General features: G+C 39.1%; 1 protein-coding gene across 1 annotated transcript in view; it reads right to left on the minus strand.

Moving 5' to 3' along the window:
- DNAH8 (dynein axonemal heavy chain 8) overlaps positions 1-19309 on the minus strand; it is a 318105-nt gene that overhangs the window by 114985 nt on the left and 183811 nt on the right. Inside the window, exons 59-63 of the mRNA XM_039235325.1 lie at positions 15178-15331; positions 6101-6265; positions 4515-4741; positions 2378-2496; positions 709-812 (exon numbers count right to left, since the gene is read on the minus strand). Of these exons, the coding sequence (XP_039091256.1) occupies positions 709-812; positions 2378-2496; positions 4515-4741; positions 6101-6265; positions 15178-15331 (769 nt within the window). The remainder of the gene's footprint in view (positions 1-708; positions 813-2377; positions 2497-4514; positions 4742-6100; positions 6266-15177; positions 15332-19309) is intronic.

Below are 19309 nucleotides of genomic sequence, written 5' to 3' on the forward strand. Positions count from 1 at the left end.
GAGAGAGACCGCGTGAGCAGGGGAAGGTCAGAGAGAGAGGGAGACACAGACTCTGAAACAGGCTCCAGGCTCTGAGCTGGCAGTCAGCACAGAGCCCGACGCGGGGCTCGAACCCACAAACCGCGAGATCATGACCCGAGCGAAAGTCGGATGCTTAACCGACTAAGCCACCCAGGCGCCCCTGATATAAAAATTATATAAACAAACTTAAATGCATTTATTAAAAATTTATAAAATTTTTATAAAAATTATATAAAGAGAGCCAGAGCCAGAGAAGAAAGAATAGTCTTAGGCCAGGTGGAGGATATAATAACTTAGGTGTGTCTTGGTAAAAGTTAAACAAAAATACGTAATGGTCTTTGTGAACCTTATCTCACCAGAAATAGCCCACAGGTTGGGGCACCTGGGTGGCTCACATCAGCTCAGGTCATGATCTCACAGTTCATGGGTTCAAGCCCTGCATCAGGCTTTGGGCTGACAGCTCAGAGCCTGGAGTCTGCTCTCCCTCTCTCTCTGCCCCTCCCCTCACTTGTGCTCTGTCTCTCTCTCAAAAATAAAATAAATCAACATTAAAAAATTTTAAAAAATTAAAGAAATAGGCTACAGGTTTATATATTATTTATTTTTAATAACATTTTAAATGATGTTTTTTTTTAAAAATATGGAATAATATTCTTCACCACCTGTTATGAAGTAAATGCCACTCACTTCATCTGCTTTTATGGAAGCCACTGCCAGCTCCTTCTCCTTTACGGCAAGATCCTGGGACAGCTTAGCAACAGATTCGCTTGCTTCCATAAGCTTATCAAGACCTTTGCAAATACACACACAGACACTTTTGCTTAGAATAGGAACATCCCTTCATCAGCTATTTGATCAATATTTACTGTTTACAAGGCACTGTACCGGATTATGACAAACACAAGATAATTATTTATGGACAAACACTTTAAAAGTACTCATATATTAGAAGCAACAATACTGACTAAATCTCTGAGAGTTTCAGCAGGGGGTGAAGAACTGAAGGGTAAGTCACAAATGGCATATTGAGTAAGATTACTTTCGTCAGGAAACTTATTTGACAACTTAGTGCTGTCCTTGGCTTTGCAAACATCATTTTTAATGATGTAATTTTTTTTTTTTTTTGGCCTTTGAAGTACATTGCAGCTGGGATGGCCAATGAGACAGCTAATATCGTCATAGTTTTATGATTTTCTTTGCCATGAAAATGAAGAGAGATGCTAAATCTTGTGCAGCTGGCTCCAAGGGTCTCAGTTCCACAGAGCAAGCAAGAGAACTGGTTAACTGGAGTTCTCACATTGCAGCTGGGTTCTAGACGGTGGTGTGTTGGTAAGTGTTTAGTATCTGGGTCTCTTGCCGGGGAGGAGGGAACACTCACTTGTATGTTTTCCAATTCCTGTGGTATAAATATTCCCACCATGGCTGATTTTAAGCCACCAAAAGACTCTTAGCAGCACACCATTTTATGTCTGCCATACTGACAGAATAAAAATAATTAACCTCAAGAACACTAATAGCAGTAAAGCAAAGTGAAAATAACTAAGATGTGATAAATTTTGAGGATACTTGTCTTTTAAAATATAACTTATTTAAATGTGAGTTTATATGATTTAATTTTTAATAAAGGCTGTGTTTAATGACTAGATCATAAAATTCCTAAGAATTTAACTATCTCCCCAGAGCCAGTACAGGTAGCTCCAGTCAACCGCTGATGGTAGATTAATCATATGGGATTCTACAAGAAGATGAACCATGAGAAAAACAGAGGACGGTTTCTTTCACAGTGTTTCCATCACTATAACTGCATAGACCTTGGAGTTTAGATATGCTAGGGGACCACATTTTTTGCAACAGAAGAAAGGGAAAAAACACTTCTTTTTGGACTGTTTGGACCAAATGTTTTAATATAATTTATTCCAATTTATAATTTCCCTGCTTATATTACATGTCCTGTACACAGATATCCATTGCTCAGGGAAAATCTCTCTTTTTGTTTTGATGTGTTTTCTTTTTCCTTTGTTAGAAATTTGAGAAGCATTGACATGGCAAAGTATATGTAAGTCAAGGCAAAGTGTAATGAAACCAAAAACTGAAATTGTGGTCAGTTTCCAAGAACTGGCTTTTCTCTACCTGCAGGCAAGGGTTCTGTGACTATGAGGCCTCCCAGCCCGACAGTGTGGATCCAGAGTTGAAAGGACAAGGAGAAAATTGTTTGAGAGAAAAAATTGGCCACTTCTGTTTAGATATTCTTCTGCTCAGAGCTTCTTAATAGGTAGAAGACCCTAACAGGCATCTATATACATAGATTCCTATGAAAAAGTCCAAAAAAGTCCTTAAAAGATTCCATTCTGCTTACCAATATTCATACGTTCAGCTTGCTCATTGATAAATTTCACCTTTTCAGTATAAATGTTTTTATAACCATTTATAAAGGAGAGATAAGACTTGGGAGTCACGTGAGCTCTTCGGCGGTATCTGAAAGTAGAACATGACAATGATCTCTATCATTCTGATGTATTCCTATAAAGCATCCTCCAGATGTGCTTCCCACTGTGGAGTCAGTATAATTCTGAAGGGTGATTTCACTAGTAGGAGGGCAGGAATTGTGAATGGCTTCCTTAAGGGAGAGGTGGAAAGGACACCCCTGTAAAAGGGGACTCCCCACCTTTTAGGAGATCTTTGACTTGACACTTACCGCACTCTGGGCTTCCATTTCTTCATCTGGAAAACTGAGAAAAGAATCACTGCCCTACACCTCACAGCATTTTGTTAATTTTATATATTTTATATATATAAAATACACACCTTGTAAACACTAGGTTCTATACAAATATTAGGGGTAAGTGGTTGAAATGAGTTTGTGTTACTATTTGTTTTCATTCAATTGATATTTGCTAAATACTTCTTCACTGCTAAAAACCAGCTGGATGGGCTTACAAAAGTGAAAAACAGTGTCTCCTCAGATTGACCAGATCATCCTTGAAATCAAGGCAGCCACTCTTGACTCAAATATTCAACTCACTATGGCTTTACTACAGTAATTCTATTAAACAGTAGACATAAATAAAAGGAATAATTTTATACAGGAGAAACTCGAGTCATGAAGAGCCCCTCAAATACTATAAAATCATTTTACCTTTTATATTAATTTTTCATTTTTGGAGTTTCAAAGATTTTTAACATTAAAAAATTTAAGAACTGGGCATACAAGTGACTAGCATTTAAGCATTTTATAAATACCACGTTCAGAATAACTTCTACAAGCCAAAGAGGATGTGAAAATTTTGGAAAATACACCAAATTTTACAAAAATAAAGACGTGGGTTTTTTTTAGAGCTGTACAAAGGTAAAAGTTTCTCTCCACAAATGACAGTAACAGAGTTCCAGTTAATAGGAGGAAAATCGTCCTAACCGTAGGAATTAATACCCATGCATCCACCAAGCAGATCTGGGAGATTTTACAGAACTTGTAAAAGGTGGGGATACTGGGTCTAGTTTTAAGTAAAGAAAAGGGTCAAAGATAAACACTTTCGTGAAATAGGGACCCCCTGGAAAATCCATGAAAGTGTTAGCCAGACTCTCTATGTAGGAAAATTCTTTCTGGCAGGTTTTGCTTCCCCAGAAGCCTGAAGATCATGTTGGCCCACCTGTATTCACATCTGTCAAATGTACATGGTGACCATCATGCTTTAGGAGGGGAAAAAGTTATATTTTTGAACTGTTGGTGACAGTTTTCACATGTGAACATTATTGCTACTTTTAGCAAATGGACTCTCCTACAATCAATTAAAATTATTTGGTGTGAAAACATTGATGAGATTAAGAGATGCAGGGCACCTAGGTGGCTCAGTTGATTGAACCTCTGACTCTTGATCATGACCTCAAGTCATGATCTCATGGTTTGTGGGATTGAGCCCCACGTTGGGCTCTGTGCTTATAACACGGAGCCTGCTTGGGATTCTCTTTCCCTTTCTCTCTGCCTTTCCCCCACTAGCTCCTGCTCTTGCTCTCTCTCTCTCTCTCAAAATAAATAAATAAACTTTAAAAAAAAAAAAGGCTAAGAGATGTGAACACAAAACCTAAATGTCCCCTAACATAAGGCAATAGTGAAACTTTAAAGCAGCCTACTTCTTTAATCAAAATAAATAATGCATTTGAATACTAAACTAATTTTAAACAGTTTGTAATTAATTAGTTAAGCCATTTAAAAAAAAAGCAAATGAAATAGAGTGATTCATTAAGCATCTGGTACTTTGAGGTCTGGAAGGAAAGAGATACTTAAGTATGGACACTAGTTAATTTTTAGGTCTCATTTATTTACCATTATTTCAACGCATAATCACTAGAAAATGGAAGCAAGAACAAAATCTAAGTGTAGCTGGGACTCTGTACTCAATCTGTATGAAGAGCCTTTTAGTGACTGCTGCACTGAATTTCTCTTTGGAGTGAATTCTGTGGTTTTGCAGCTACCATGCTCAGGTAAAGTCACTCACCTTTGGAAATAACTTTCACAGCTCTCAGAAACCATGTCATGGAAGAGGCCCATTGTTTCTACAACTTGTCTTTTAGTGTCACTGGAGCAGACAATACTATAGCCTGAAAGGAAATAGGAGGCCACAGCAACCAAAGCCTCCTTTGGCCAGCGACTAAACCAGTCCATGGTGCAACCTGATATCAATCCAGGAAATTTCAAAGAACGGGCACGGAACTTCTCACCAACCTATTGACAGCAAAGTCAGAAAGCATTAGGCACAAAAAGGGATTATAATAAGTTGTCTAAAGAGAGGCTTAGGCATTCTGAGTCAATAGTGTGATAGTTTAAAAAAATCCTGGGGGTTGGGTGGGGGTGGCACCTTGGTGGCTTAGTCGGTTAATGCCTCCGACTTTGGCTCAGGTCATGATCTCCCAGTTTGTGGGTTTGAGCCCTGTGTCAGGCTCTGTGCTGACAGCTTGGAGCCTGGACCCTGCTTCAGATTCTGTGTGTTTTTCTCTCCCTGCCTCTCCCCAACTTACACTCTTTTTCTCTCTCTCTCAAAAATAAATGTTAAACATTTTTAAATTTGGGGCTACACTAATAAATAAAATATCCAGATGAAGGGAGGTAATGTTTCCACACTCTTCCCTGTCCTAAGACTACATCTGCATTATTAGGGTTGATCCTAAGAGCTACCTTTAAAAGGAAAGTGACAAACTAGAAGTCTTGCAGAGGGAGATGACCAGGACAGTGAAAGTCCTGGACACTAGGACAAGTGAGAATAGCAGAAGGGTTGGAGGTATTTGGTCTACAAAGGAAACAGCTCAGGGAATCTACAAAGACTTTCTCTAAATATATGAGGAGCTAAAAGGCGGCAGGGTGTATGTGTGGTGGGGGTCTGGGGAGGATGGGGTTCATTTTACAGGCCAGAAACAGAATCACAGGGAAAAAAAAACAGAAAGACAAAATCCAATTCATTCTAAAGAAGACCTCTCTGGCAATTAGACTATCTAAAAATTAAGCAGGTTGGCTTGTAAGTTAGTGAGATCCACAGAGCAGAGCTGCCCAAAAGAACTTTCTGTGACTCTGGAAATGTTCCACATATGCACTTTCCAGTATGGTGGCCACATGCCACCTGTAGCTACTGGGTGCTTGAAATGAAGGAATTGAATTTTTATTTTACTTCCTTTTAACTAATCAAAATGTAAATGGCCATACATGTCTAATGGCTACTATACTGGACAGTACAGTGAGCTAGAGATAGTCAAACCTACCTCAGGGACATTCTAGATGGTATGCCTATACTGGAGGAAGAGCTGGACAAGATTACGTCACCAAATCCCTTACAATTCAAATAATCTATATCTCTAGGCAATTAATGAAAGCTGTGGGCTACGAAATAATTTCTAATAAAATGAATATTTTAAATTATTACATTTTGGTAGGAGATTGTCTCTGGTGGAGACTGGTGGAGTAAGGTGTTAATTTAAATTCAGTGTAACAAATGTTAGTTCCTGGGCAAATCATCTCATCACAGTAGGTGAATATTAAGTACATTTCAGTAAGTAAATCCTCCACATAAATATAGGAAAAGTAATAACTCACTGGGGAAAAGCAGAGAACAACATGCAGGTTCTTCTTCGATCTTGAAATGAAGTACTCATACAGATTATCAAAGGTAGGAGGGTGGCGAGGCAGTTCCCTTTTCATCACTGATATCAGACCTTGGGTGATTTCATCCATCTCATCCCGTGCAAACAGATTGGAGATCTTTGAGAAACAGACAAGAAGGTGTTCTATTTTTTACAAGTTCCCCACACCAATTCACTGCCAGAGTCTGGTCCTTTTCCTCCCCCCATATGTCATCATTTCTCATATTTTCTTTTTTTATCGAGCAGTTTAATCAGGAGAAAATTTTGTTTCCCTTGAATCAAATAGCTATCACCAAAAATGTATCTACCATTCCATTCATCTCTTTAAAATGTCCAGTAATACTCTATTCTCTGATTCATAGTCTCAATTCTGGGTCTGAGGGGATTTTTTTGTTTGTTTTTACTATGTTTGTGTATGTTTTTATTAAGGTATAATTGATACACAATATTATATTAGTTTCAGGTTATTCAACATTTGTATACAATGGCTAATAATCACTATAATAAGTCTGGTTACCAGCTGTCACTATACAAAGTTACAGAATATTACTGACTATATTCCTGATGCTATCTATTACATCTCCATGACTTCTTTATTTTATAACTGGAAGTTTGTACTTCTTGATCTCCTTTACCTGTCTCCCCCACCCAACCCCTTCAAGTCCCCCTCCCTCTGTCAACCACCAATCTGTTCTCTGTATCTATGAGTCTGGGTTTTGTTTTTTATATGTCACATGTAAGTTAAAATCATGCGACATTTGTCTTTCTCCGTCTGACTTATTTCACTTAGCATACTACTCTCAAGGTCCACCCATGTGCTCACAAATGGCAAGACTACATCCTTTTTGTGTCTGAGTAGTATCCCCTTGTGTGTGTGTTTGTGTGTGTGTGTGTGTGTGTGTATACATGTGTATACATACATACCACATCTTTATGCATTCATCTACTAATGGATACTTGGGTTGTCTCCATATTTTGGCTATTGTAAATAATGCTGCAATGAGCATAAGGGGTGTATATCTATTTGAATTAGTGTTTTCATTTTCTTCAGATAGTTAAATTGCTGGATCACATGGTAGTTCTATTTTTATTTTTTGAGGATCCTCCCTACTGTTTTCCAAGTGGCTGCACCAATTTACATTCCCACCAATAGTGCATGAAGGCTCCCTTTTCTTCACATCCTTGCCCAAACTTGTTATTTCTCATCTTTTTTGTACCAGCCATTCTGACAGGTATGAGGTGCTCTCACAGTGGTTTTTCTTTGCATTTTTCCATCAATGATGTTGAGCACTTTTTCATCTGTATGTCCTCTTTAGAAAAATGTGTATTCAGATCCTCTGGCTGGAGGATTGTTTGGGTTTTTGATGTTGTTGTTGTTGCTGTTATTGAGTTGTATGGGTTCTTTATATATTTTGAATATAAACTCCTTATCAGATATACAACTTGCAAATTTCTTCTCCCATTCAGTAGTTGCCTTTTAGTTTTGTTGATAGTGTCCTTCGCTGTGCAGAAACATTTTAGTTTGGAGAAGTCCCACTAGCTTATTTTTCCATTAGTTTCCCTTGCTTTTGTAGTCAAATCCATAAAATCATTGGTAAGACGAATGTCAGGGAGGTCACCACCTATATTTTCTTCTAGGAGTTTTATGGTTTTAGGTCTTACAATTCAAGTTTTAATTCATTTTGAGTTAACTTTTGTACATGGTGTAGTGGTATAGTTTCCTTCTTTGGGAAAAACCAGACAGCCAGTTTTCCCAACACCATTTATTGAAGAGACTGTCCTTTCCACATTGTATATTCATGGCTCCTTTGTCATAAATAAATTGACCATATATGCACAATTTCTGAGCTGTCTATTCTGTTCTGCTGATCTATTTTATGCTAATACAATACTATTTTGGTTACTATAGCTTTGCAGTATAGTTTAAAATCAGAGATCATGATATATTCACCTTTTTTCTTTTTCTTTTTTAAAAGATTGTTTGGCTATTCAGGGTCTTTGTGGTTCCATATAAATTTTAGAATTATTTGCTCTATATCTGTGAAAGATGACACTGGAATTTTGATAGCTATTATATTGAACTTGTAGATGGTTTTGAAAGATGACACTGGAATTTTGATAACTATTATATTGAATTTGTAGATGGCTTTGAATATTAATTCTTTTATCCCATGAGAAGAAAGTATCTTTCCATATATTTGTGTCTTCTTCATTTCTTTCATCAATGTCTTATAGTTTTCAGTGTACAGGTCTTTCACCTCTTTGATCAAATTTATTCGTAATTATTTTATTCTTTTTGATGCAGTTGTAAATGGCATGTTTTCTTAGTTTATCTCTCTGCTAGCTCTTCATTATTATGTAGAAATGCAACTATTTTCTGTATATTATTCTTGTATCCTGAAACTTTACTGAATCTATGTATTAGTTCTAACAGTTTTTTGGTGGAGTCTTTAGGATTTTCTTTTTTGACTATGGCATCAGGGTAAGTCTGTCCTTATCAGATGCGTTTGGAAGTGTTCCTGCCTCTTCAATTTTCTAGAAGGGTTTTAGACTAGTAATTAGAAGTAATTTTAGAAGGGTTTTAGACTAGTAATGAGTCTATTTGGATTTCCTATTTCTTCATGATTTTGTCTGGGAAGATTATAGATTTTTAGAAATGTACCCATTTCTTCTAGGTTGTCCAATTTGCTGATGTATAATTGTTTGTAGTACTCTCTTATGATCCTTTGTATTTCTTTGGTATCAACTGTAACTTTACCTCTTTCATTCCTGATTTCATTTATTGGAGTCCTCTCTCTCTCTCCCTCCCTCTCTCTCTCTATTTTTTTCTTGTTTAGTCTAGATAAGGGCTTATCCATTTTGCTTATCTTTTCGAAGAACCAGCTTTTAGCTTCACTGATCCATTCCGACTTATTATTTCCTTACTTGTACTAACTCTGAACTCCCCCCCCCCATTTTCTAGTTCCTTTAGGGGTAAAGTTAAATTGTCTATTTGAGGTTTCTCTTATTTCTCAAGGTAGGTCTGTATTGCTATGAACTTTACTTTAAAAAACATTTTTGTGGGGCGCCTGGGTGGCTTAGTCGGTTGGGCGTCCGACTTTCGCTTAGGTCATGATCTCGCGGTTCGTGGGTTCGAGCCCCGCGTCGGGCTCTGTGCTGACTGCCAGCTCAGAGCCTGGAGCCTGTTTCAGTCTGTGACTCCCTCTCTCTCTGACCCTCCCCTGCTCACGCTGTCTCTCTCTCTCTCCTAGAAATAAATAAAACATTAAAAAAAAAAAACATTTTTGCTACAGTGCATACATTTTGGTATGTTATAAATCTGTTTTCCTTTGTCTCTAGGTATTTTTTTTATTTCTCCTTTGATTTCGTCTATGATCCAATAATTATTCAGTAACATGTTATTTAATCTCTATTTATTGTCTTTGCAGTCTTCTTCTTATAATTGATTTCTAGTGTCATATAATTATGGTCTGAAAAGATACTTAATATGATTTCAACCTTCTTGAATTTATTGTGACTTGTTTTGTCCATTTGTTATTGACTTAACCTGTTATCTATCCTGGAGAATGGTCCATGTGCACTTAAGAAGAGTGCTTTCTGCTATTTATGGATGGAATGTTCTATATCTATTAAATCCACATTGTCTAGCACACTGTTTAGGCTGATGTTTCCTTACTGAGGTTCAATCTGGATGATCTATTCATTGATGTTAAGTGGGGTGTTAAAGTCCCCTATTATTGTTTTATTGCTGTCAAAAAATATATATATATATTTGTTTATATATCTTTGTTTTATATATATTGGGTTCATATATATTGGGGTGTTAAAGTCCCCTATTATTGTTTTATTGCTGTCAAAAAAATATATATATATATTTGTTTATATATCTTTGTTTTATATATATTGGGTTCATATACCTTTACAGATGTCTTCTTACTGGATTGACTCTTATCATTATGTAGTGCTCTTTTTGTCTTTTTTTACAGTCTTTGTTTTAAAGTCTATTCTGTTCCAGGGTGCCTGGGTGGTTCAGTCAGTTAAGCATTTGACTTCAGCTCAGGTCATGATCTCACAGTTTGAGAGATCATCTGTTGATGATCATCAACTCATCTTCATGAGTTTGAGCCTTGCATCGGGCTCTGTGCTGACAGCTCAGAGCCTTGAGCCTGTTTCAGATTCTGTGTCTCCCTCTCCCTTTACCCCTCCCCTCACTCACATTCTCTCTCTCAGAAATAAACATTAAAACTTTTTTTTAAAAAGAAGGGTTTAAAGTCTATTCTGTCTGACCTGAACCATACCAGCTTTCTTTTCATTTCCATTTGAATAGAATATCTTTTTCCATCCCTTCACTATCAATCTGTGTCCTTACTCCTGAATTGGGTTTCTTCTAGGTAGCATATAGATGGAGATGGATCTTTTTATTTTTATTTATTTATTTTTTTTAATTTTTATTTATTTCTAGGAGAGAGAGAGACAGCGTGAGCAGGGGAGGGGCAGAGAGAGAGGGAGATACAGACTCTGAAATAGGCTCCAGGCTCTGAGCTGGCAGTCAGCACAGAGCCCGACGCGGGGCTCGAACCCACGAACCGCGAGATCATGACATGAGCTGAGGTCGGTGGCTTAACCGACTGAGCCACCCAGGCGCCCCTAGATGGATCTTTAAAAAAAAAAAAAAAAAAATCCATTCAGCCATTCTATGTCTTTAGTTAGATAATTTAGTCCACTTAAATTTGAAGTAGTTTTTGATAGTTATGTACTTATTGCCATTTTGTTAATTGTTTTCTGGCTGCTTTTGTGGTTCTCCTCTGTTCCTTCTTCTCTTTCTCTCATCCCTTGTGGTTTGATTACTTTCTTCAGTGTTAGGTTCAGATTCTTTGCTCAGTTTCTTTTGAGTGTTTACTATAAGTTGTTATTTTGTTGTTACTGCGAGGTTCACTTTATCATTTTATTATATAATAGTCTATTTTAACTTGATAGAAATTTAAATTTGAACACAGTCCAAAATTCTACAGTTTTACTACCTCTCCCCATATTTTGTTTTTGATGTTACCTTTTGCATCTTTTTATATCCCTTAACTGATTATTATAGTTTTAGTTAATTTTATTAGCTTTGCCTTTACTACTACCTTCATAGTAGTTTCATAAGTGACTAACCCGATCCCTTTACTATATATTTACCTTTTCCAATAAGATTTTTATTTTTGTATGCTTCCTGGCTATTCATTAGTGCCATTTCTTTTCAGCTTAAAGAAGTCCCTCTAACATTTCTTGTGAAGCATGTATAGCTTTAGTTCCTTTAGCTTTTACTAACCTGAAAAGCTGTTTATCTCTTATTCAATTCTGAATAGTAACCTTGCTGAATAGAGTATTCTTGGTTGGAAGTTGTTTTTTCCTTTCAGCATCTTAAATACATTATGCCACTCACTTCTGGCCTGCATGGTTTGAGCTGGGAACTCAGCTGAAAACTTTATGTATGTATGTATGCAACAATTTGTTTCTTAGCTTTATCTTTATCCCAGTGTGAATATCTTTGGGTTCATCTTATTTGGAACTCTTGGCTTCCTGGCCCTGGATGTCTGTTTCCTTTCCCCAGGTTAGGTAAGTTTTCATCCAATATTTCTTCAAATAAATTTTCTGCTCCTTCTTTTTTTTTCTTTTTTTCTCTTCTCCACTGGGGTCCCTATAATGCAAATATTTCCACTTGATGTCTCATATGTCCGTTAAGTTATCTTCATTATTTTTTTTTCTTTTGGATGCTCTGTCTGGGTGATTTGCATTGCTTTGTCTTCCAGCTCACTGATCTGTTCTGCTTCTTCCAGTTCGCTGTGGAGGCCCTTTCGTGTATTTTTTCAGTTCGGTTATTGTATTCTTCAGCTCTGTGACTTCGGTTTGGGACTCTCTTATGTCTTCTGTATCTTAAAGTTCTCACTGTGTTCATCCATTCTTCTCATGAGGTCAGTGAACATCTTAATGACCATTACTTTGAACACTTTATCAGGTAGGTTACTTATCTTCATATCATTAAGGTATTTTTCTGAGATACTGTCTCTCATTTATAGCATACTTCTCTGCTTCCTCATTTTGCTTGACTCTCTGTGTTTGTTTCTATGAGGCAAACAGCTACTTCTCCCAGTCTCAAAGAAGCAGCCTTATGTAGGTGATGGACCTTTTCATTCAACTTTGCCTTAGCTGTTGGTTGCCTCACAAAAGGTTTTTATCATCTAAACCACCTGACTTATTGTTGATATGTCCTTAGTGAGGTGCACGAAGACCAGTGAGTGTTCCAAGGGGGAGGAATCTCATTGAGCACCTGATTTCAGGTTGATTAGAAGCTAGGCCCTCAGGCAGCAGCTTTTAAAGGATGCAAATACAGGGAGTCCCATACATAGGCCACAATCATAATCCCTGCTGGCCTCCAGACCATGAGGTCTCTCTAGATTGCAAAATTGGGGCTCCATACAAATGTATAAGCTCCTTTCTGGGAGGTCTCATTGAGCCATGGCAAGGCCAACGGGTTGTGCAAGGTTGGTATCTTTTTGTTTATATTCCCTGTCAGTGTCTCCTCAGCCTCTAGGGGTGTGGGAAACCTAAAGACTGTCCCACTGATGGAAGCTCCAGGCTAATAGGCCCTTTTCACAGGAAGACTGGGGCTGTATTTCAGTCTGCTGTCTGTGCAGTGTCCTGGTTGTGGCGGCCTGCCAAGAACTGTCTTTACAACTGTTACATTCCCAGGGAGCTCAGAAAGGCCAGTCCCCTTGGCCATTAGCATCAGGAAATCAAGGGGCATCTCCATGTGGATCTCCTGTGCTTGCTGGATTTAACTAGGCAGCTGAAGGGTGTAGAAGAGGGGCACACTTCCCAGCTTGAGAAAGACTGCATGCTCCCACGGGCTTCAGGACCGCAGTGAGTGAGTGCCTCATCTGAGTGTGTGCACCAGCTTAAGACTGGAGTGGGAGAATATTTCAACCATTTGCACTTGCCAGCCCCAGCCAGGGAGTGAGGGAGTGACCACAACTGCCCAAGCTTGCCTAGGGAACAGCTGAATGCTGCATTTATGCTCATCTACCCCAGCCAGGGAGCAGGGGAGCAGTGCAACCACCGTGCTACCCAACTTCAACAAGGCGGCAGGATAGTGTCATGACCACGTATTCACCCCTACTTGTCTTACCAAGGTGGCAGGAGGGTGCCTTGTCCAAGCCTGCTCACCTGTGCAAACAGGGTAGGTAGAAAGTGCAAAACTGGCAGTAACTCCATCTCTAGGGAGTTTCAACTGTCCCCTGCCTCTCCAGTGGATACTTAAAGATTAGCAAATGAATCTCCTTCACATATAATCCAGGCATTTTTAAAGCTGCTGGTTTTTTGGCTGGGTCTCAGGATGAGACTATATGGGAGCCCCTTAAAAGGAGAATCTCAATTTCCAATAGCACTTTGAGTCCCTTGGATATCAGCCCTGTTGGTTTTCTTTTCATCTTATTTTTTCTTTCTTCTCCTCCTCCTTCTTCTTCTTCTTACTCTCCTTCTCCTCCTCCTCCTCCTCCTGCTACTGCTTCTTCGTTGTTGTCTTCGTCTTCTTCTTCTTCTCCTCCTCTTTCTCTTCCTCCTTCCTCCCCCATTACTTTTCTAATCCAGATGTTTTGGGGGCTTGTCTCTCTGGTGTATAGTCCGGGGGTGGGGTCCCTGATGTGAGGCACCTTGCATGTCACCATGCTGAAGTGAGGTTTTTGGCAAGACTATGTCTCTGCCCCCCGTCTTGATGTGATTTTTTTATCCTTTGTTGTGGTTATCCAGTTTTCAGATCTTTTTCAGAGGGAAATAATGTATACGCAGCTTTAGATTTGGTGCCTCTCTCTGAGGTGCTTAGTAGCAGCAGCAAGCATCGATAGACACCAAGGTACAGGGAAGAGTTAACACTGTGGGCCTGATTTTGAGGAGAGTATGCTTGTAGAGCTAGCTCTTGGCCAACACCTGGGAACTTGGTTTTTGAACCTCTCCTCCATCCTCCATTACTAATTGATAAGGTGGTTCTGTGCCTGGATTACTTATACAAACACTGTGATAGATGATGAACATCTGCTCTCCTTCTGAGAGTCTGGAATTCTGGCAATTGTGTCTAGGCAGGGAGTGACGGCCGGACTGGCCCCCAATAAAACTGTTGAACTCTGAATCTCAAACAAGCTTCCCAGAATGGAAACACAGTGCGTGTGTTATTGCACGTCACTGCTGGAGGAGAAGCACACTCTGCATGGCCCATGGGGTGAGCAATTAGGAGACCTGCACATGGATTTCTCCAGACTCCATGTGATGTGTGTTTTTCTTTATTGATCTGGCCATGAATCCTTGCTGTGTTGTGGTAATGAATCTTAGACAAGAGTACGACTATATGCTGAGTTCCATGAACCCTTCTAATGAAGCACCAAGCATGTGAGTGATCATAGAAGTGCTGATAAAGGTGGTGTCAGAAGTGGTGACACAAACATCCACTCAGAGCTGGGAGAACTCTTTCATCTCTTTTGTACTCTTTTTTTTTTTTAATTTTTTTTAATGTTTGTTTATTTTTGCAAGTGGGGGAGGGACAGAGAAAGAGAGGAAGACAGAGGATCCGAAGCAGGCTCTGAGCTGTCAGCACAAGCCCAATGTGGGGCCCGAACCCACCAGCCGTGAGATCATGACCTGAGCCAAAGGTCGGACGCCCAACCAACTGAGCCACTCAGGCGCCCCTCATCTCTTTTGTACTCTTGACTATTAGATACTTTGATCCCTCTTAATAAATTATAGGACAAACTAAAGACTGATGAAATAGACACGCAATCATACTTGAAATGGAACAAAGCATACAAAAATATCTGGAGATGGATAGCATTAATTTCACAGGAATTTTTTTTTTAATCTACCAAATCCTGTGCATTAATCATTTCTAAAATGAAAAATGTATGTTAAACGGCTTCACCTCTGAAGGGTTGCTGCTTTTTCTATTCAAATAAAATTTACATCTTTTAGATATGAGCTTTTCTCTCCACTTTTGAGACCTACCTCCCCTGAAGACAGCAGGTTGTTAAGATATTCTAGAAATGCCTCATCTTTTATTTCATTGTCAGTAAAGATGAAGGTGATACCTTTTCCATCACCACCAGCAACTTTGTACAGACTTTTTAAGTCATCTGTTAGATTACTCACATTATAAGACCTAAAAAGGGTGGCAGAAAATTTAAAATAAAAAATATATATACAGTCATAATTTATTTCAAAACACAATATAACCCATGGGAATTAGAGCATAATCTGTACTTGTTCCAAGAGATATTAAGTAATAGTGTCTGCTAAAAATAAACCAGAGATTAGAGTGAAATAGCTATATGTTACCATTCACAACAAATATGTTTTATTTAACTTGAGAAGTGAGAAATGGGAATTCACCAGAAGTGACTCATGAAAAGTGATTGGAAACTCAGAAATAAACTTTTGTTTTTTGCAAGCTGATAGTTTTCCACATCAGATTTTGGCCAAGTGAATATATGTATAATATCTGAAACTAAGCTGAAACTTGGATGAGTTTGGATTGGGAAGAAAGTCAAGATAAATTATAAATAAAATTAGTCATAAATTATATATAGTGGTAATTTGTGCATCTCATTAAGTGGCTCAATACAGAGCCAGCCTACAGAAGAAGATGCATTATGCAATGTGATATAAATAATAGAAATGTTATAATTATGTAGTTACAGATTATGTATGACAAGAAGATCTTGGTCTTTGCTCTTCTGTTTACTCTGTTTCCTACAAATGTATATGCTATTGGAGGTGATGGGATGTGCAGAAATAAAGCAGACTTTTTCTGAAGTGCTGTGTATAAATCCTCATGAGTAAATTGATGACATAGACATCTTCGCTTCAAGGAAGTTGTACAGTGCAAGTAATAGGGAGCTCAGGTAAGTCATACATAGGTCTAGTGGAAAGACCGTTGGCATTGGAACCAGAAGTACTAGGGTCCAAATACCCATTCCTCATCTTTAGAAATGTTCCAGTAGAACTCCCCTATGACCCAGCAATAGCACTGATAAGAATTTACCCAAGGGATACAGGAGTGCTGATGCATAGGGGCACATGTACCCCAGTGTTCACAGCAGCACTCTCAACAATAGGCAAAACATGATAAGAGCCTAAGTGTCCATCAACTGATGAATGGATCAAGAAGATGTGGTTTATCTATGCAATGGAATACTACATGGCAATGAGAAAGAATAAAATCTGGCCGTGTGTAGCAACATGGACAGAATTAGAGGGTATTATGCTGAGCGAAATAATTCAGGTAGAGGACAGATACATATGCTTGCACATATAGGTGGATTAGGAGGAAGTTAACGGAGGATGAAGCGGGAGAAGAAAGGGAAAAATAGTTGGGGAGAGGGAGGGAGGCAAATCATGAGAGACTCTTGAATGCTGAGAACAAACTGAGGGCTGATGGGGGTGAGGGAGAGGGGAAGGGGGATGATGGGCATGGAGGAAGGCACTTGTTGGGATGAGCACTGGGTGTTATATGGAAACCAACTTGACAATACACTATTTAAGGAAAAAAATAAAAATTTAAAATTTAAAAAATTTAAAAATTTTAAAAATAGAAGTGTTCCTTCACATTTCTCAGCTTCCATTTCCTCCTCAGCAAAATGAAGATAATACCTGTTTGTAAAGGCTGCTGTGGGCATTAGAGATGATTCAGCTTAAGTGCACTTGAATGAATAAATAGCTGATTTGAAACTAGCAGAACCAGCTACCCACCTCCCTGCTGGGTGGCACTATAGTAAAATGTTTTGTAGACTTTGGCAAAAGGAACTCCATCAAAAAGAGAACATACATCCATTTCAAAGTAATACCCAGGGGGGACATTCATTAAAAGGAGAAACTGGTAAGATGATTTGCTGAGAGTAGGTACCTCTATGAGAGCAACACCCCCATGCCTTCCTGCCAAGGTGGTATGGTCTGGTGCTGTTGAAGTAATACCTTGCCTGACTGACCAGTATCTGAATTCACCAGGCAGTGGTGTCATGGAGCCATGTTGGCTTGGTTTGGGTTTTTATTTTTATTATTATCATTACTGTTATTGAACTGAGGATTATGTATTGCTTTTGAGATATAGAGACATAGTCACAGTTCACCTCTCTCTAGGTCGGGTGCCTCTCACACTTCTTTCTGTCAGAGTGAAGCTCTTTGTGGAGCTTCTAACTTGCTACCTCTGCTCCTTCACTTCCTTAATGCAGCCACCACTCCACTGAAAGTTTCCCCATGCTGACTGTTAGCTATCACTTTTCATGCCTTAACTTACTCAACATTTTCAGGCTAATTCTCTACCTCCTTGGTTTCTGGAATCCACTCTGGATTTCCTCCTCTCCACATTGCCTCTTTTTATCATTCTCCATTGCAAGCAAGCCCCTTTCTCTGTATTGGGAGACCCGAGAGTTCTTCTCTCAGCCACCTTTTCTCTTCACTATGCACCCTCCTCACACTCCTCATTACCTTAAAAGTGTTCTCTCCACTGAGACTTCTGTGCTGACATCTCCAGAGCCCACTCTTGAACTCCACGCCCATGGGACTAATTAACTATGGAAACCGTGTGTTCTGCAAACATCAAACTCTCTGCAGGCACTGGACTGAATCCTCATTTGACCCTCTTAAAACTGGTCATTTTTTCAAGCAACACATATTTTTATGGTGTTGGTTAAAAGTACCCACTTGATAGTAATGGTAGACAAGATAAAGGCTACAAATGGACCATCATTAGGGAGCTGACAGCCTAGTAAAGAAGACAGAGGAGTAAACAAGCATTTCTGTAATGCAATGTGGTAAATCCCACCAGAGAAATAAGGTCTTTCATCTTAGACTTTCTTCTTTCCTCTTCTTCACCCCATATCCGAATAGTTGCTAAGTCCTATCAATACACTAGGGACTGTAAAGTTTGACTTTAAATTGCCCCCACTGACTCCTCTCTACTTCCACTTTCCCTGCTGTTTTAAAATGTTTCCAGGATTTGTGTTAGTCAGGTACGGTAAGAGACACAGACGTGGAAAGGATGGTCTCATTTAGACAATGACATCAAGTTGAAGGATCAAGTTGATTTTCACAGATCCCAAGAAACAGGAGTGGGTATGCCACGCCACAAAGGGCTGCACGGGGAAGCACTGGGGTCCGTCAGGAGGTGGAGGGACTGAGGGGAAACATGAGCAACAGCCTTGACTGTGGTTTCCATGAGAAAGGCAAAGGCAGGCAGGCTAAGCACATTAAGGATTGGTTTGTTTGAGTAATTTCCATGGGTTCTGGGGCATAGAGGCTGTCCTTGGCTCTGGGGTGATTAGGGGAGAGCAATCTTGCTTCCTGGTGTCTAAAGCCAGATAGGCAGGGTGGTTCAGAGCATGAGCTCTGGATTGGTTGGTTGACCTATGAAAGGCAAACCACTGGGCTAGCCATTCACTGTCTCTGAGAACCAGCTCGCCCTGGGAGGGGCAGTCAGCAAGACTCCGGTGCCAGAGCATCAAGAAGACAGAAAACAAGAGAATTACAGTTAGCGCTCTGGGAAACCAGGAGGACTGCATGCTCCATCTAAGAAGGCACCTGCTGCTCAGACCCAGCCACCTGGGGATGTCGGCACAGTGGTGCCAGATCTTCCAACTATTTCACTAGAAGTCAGAAATCCACTTTTTATGTGAAATCTCCCAGTTTTTAAATGTTGACAAGTGATTTAATTTAAGTTAATTAATCCCTAGGTAATTGATGTTTTATGTCCTTTTTAGTGCTCTTGCAATTTGTACCTTGTTAAAATTTTTTATCTCTTTGGCAGCAGAGGGGTGTGCATGTGCAACCTGTGAACCTAAAATGTATAAGGAAATACAAAAGGCCAAATATTCAAGACAGTCTTGAAGAGGAATAGCAGGGTTGTTCAAGACATATTAAAACTACACCAATTAAAACAGTAATAGTGCAAAGACAGATAAATCAGTGGAACAGACTATAGTCACAGACATGATCAGTTGAATGATGAAAAAGAAATGACATTGTAATATGTCAGGAAAAACATGACCTCTTCAATAATGGAGTTGAAATGATTGGATACCTATATTAAAAACTATAATCTTGGGTGCCTGGGTGGCTCAGTAGGTTAAGTGTCCGACTTTGG

The sequence above is a fragment of the Hyaena hyaena genome, unplaced genomic scaffold, assembly GCF_003009895.1.
Source record: "Hyaena hyaena isolate Hyena2069 unplaced genomic scaffold, ASM300989v1 scaffold_96, whole genome shotgun sequence".
NCBI lineage: Eukaryota > Metazoa > Chordata > Mammalia > Carnivora > Hyaenidae > Hyaena > Hyaena hyaena.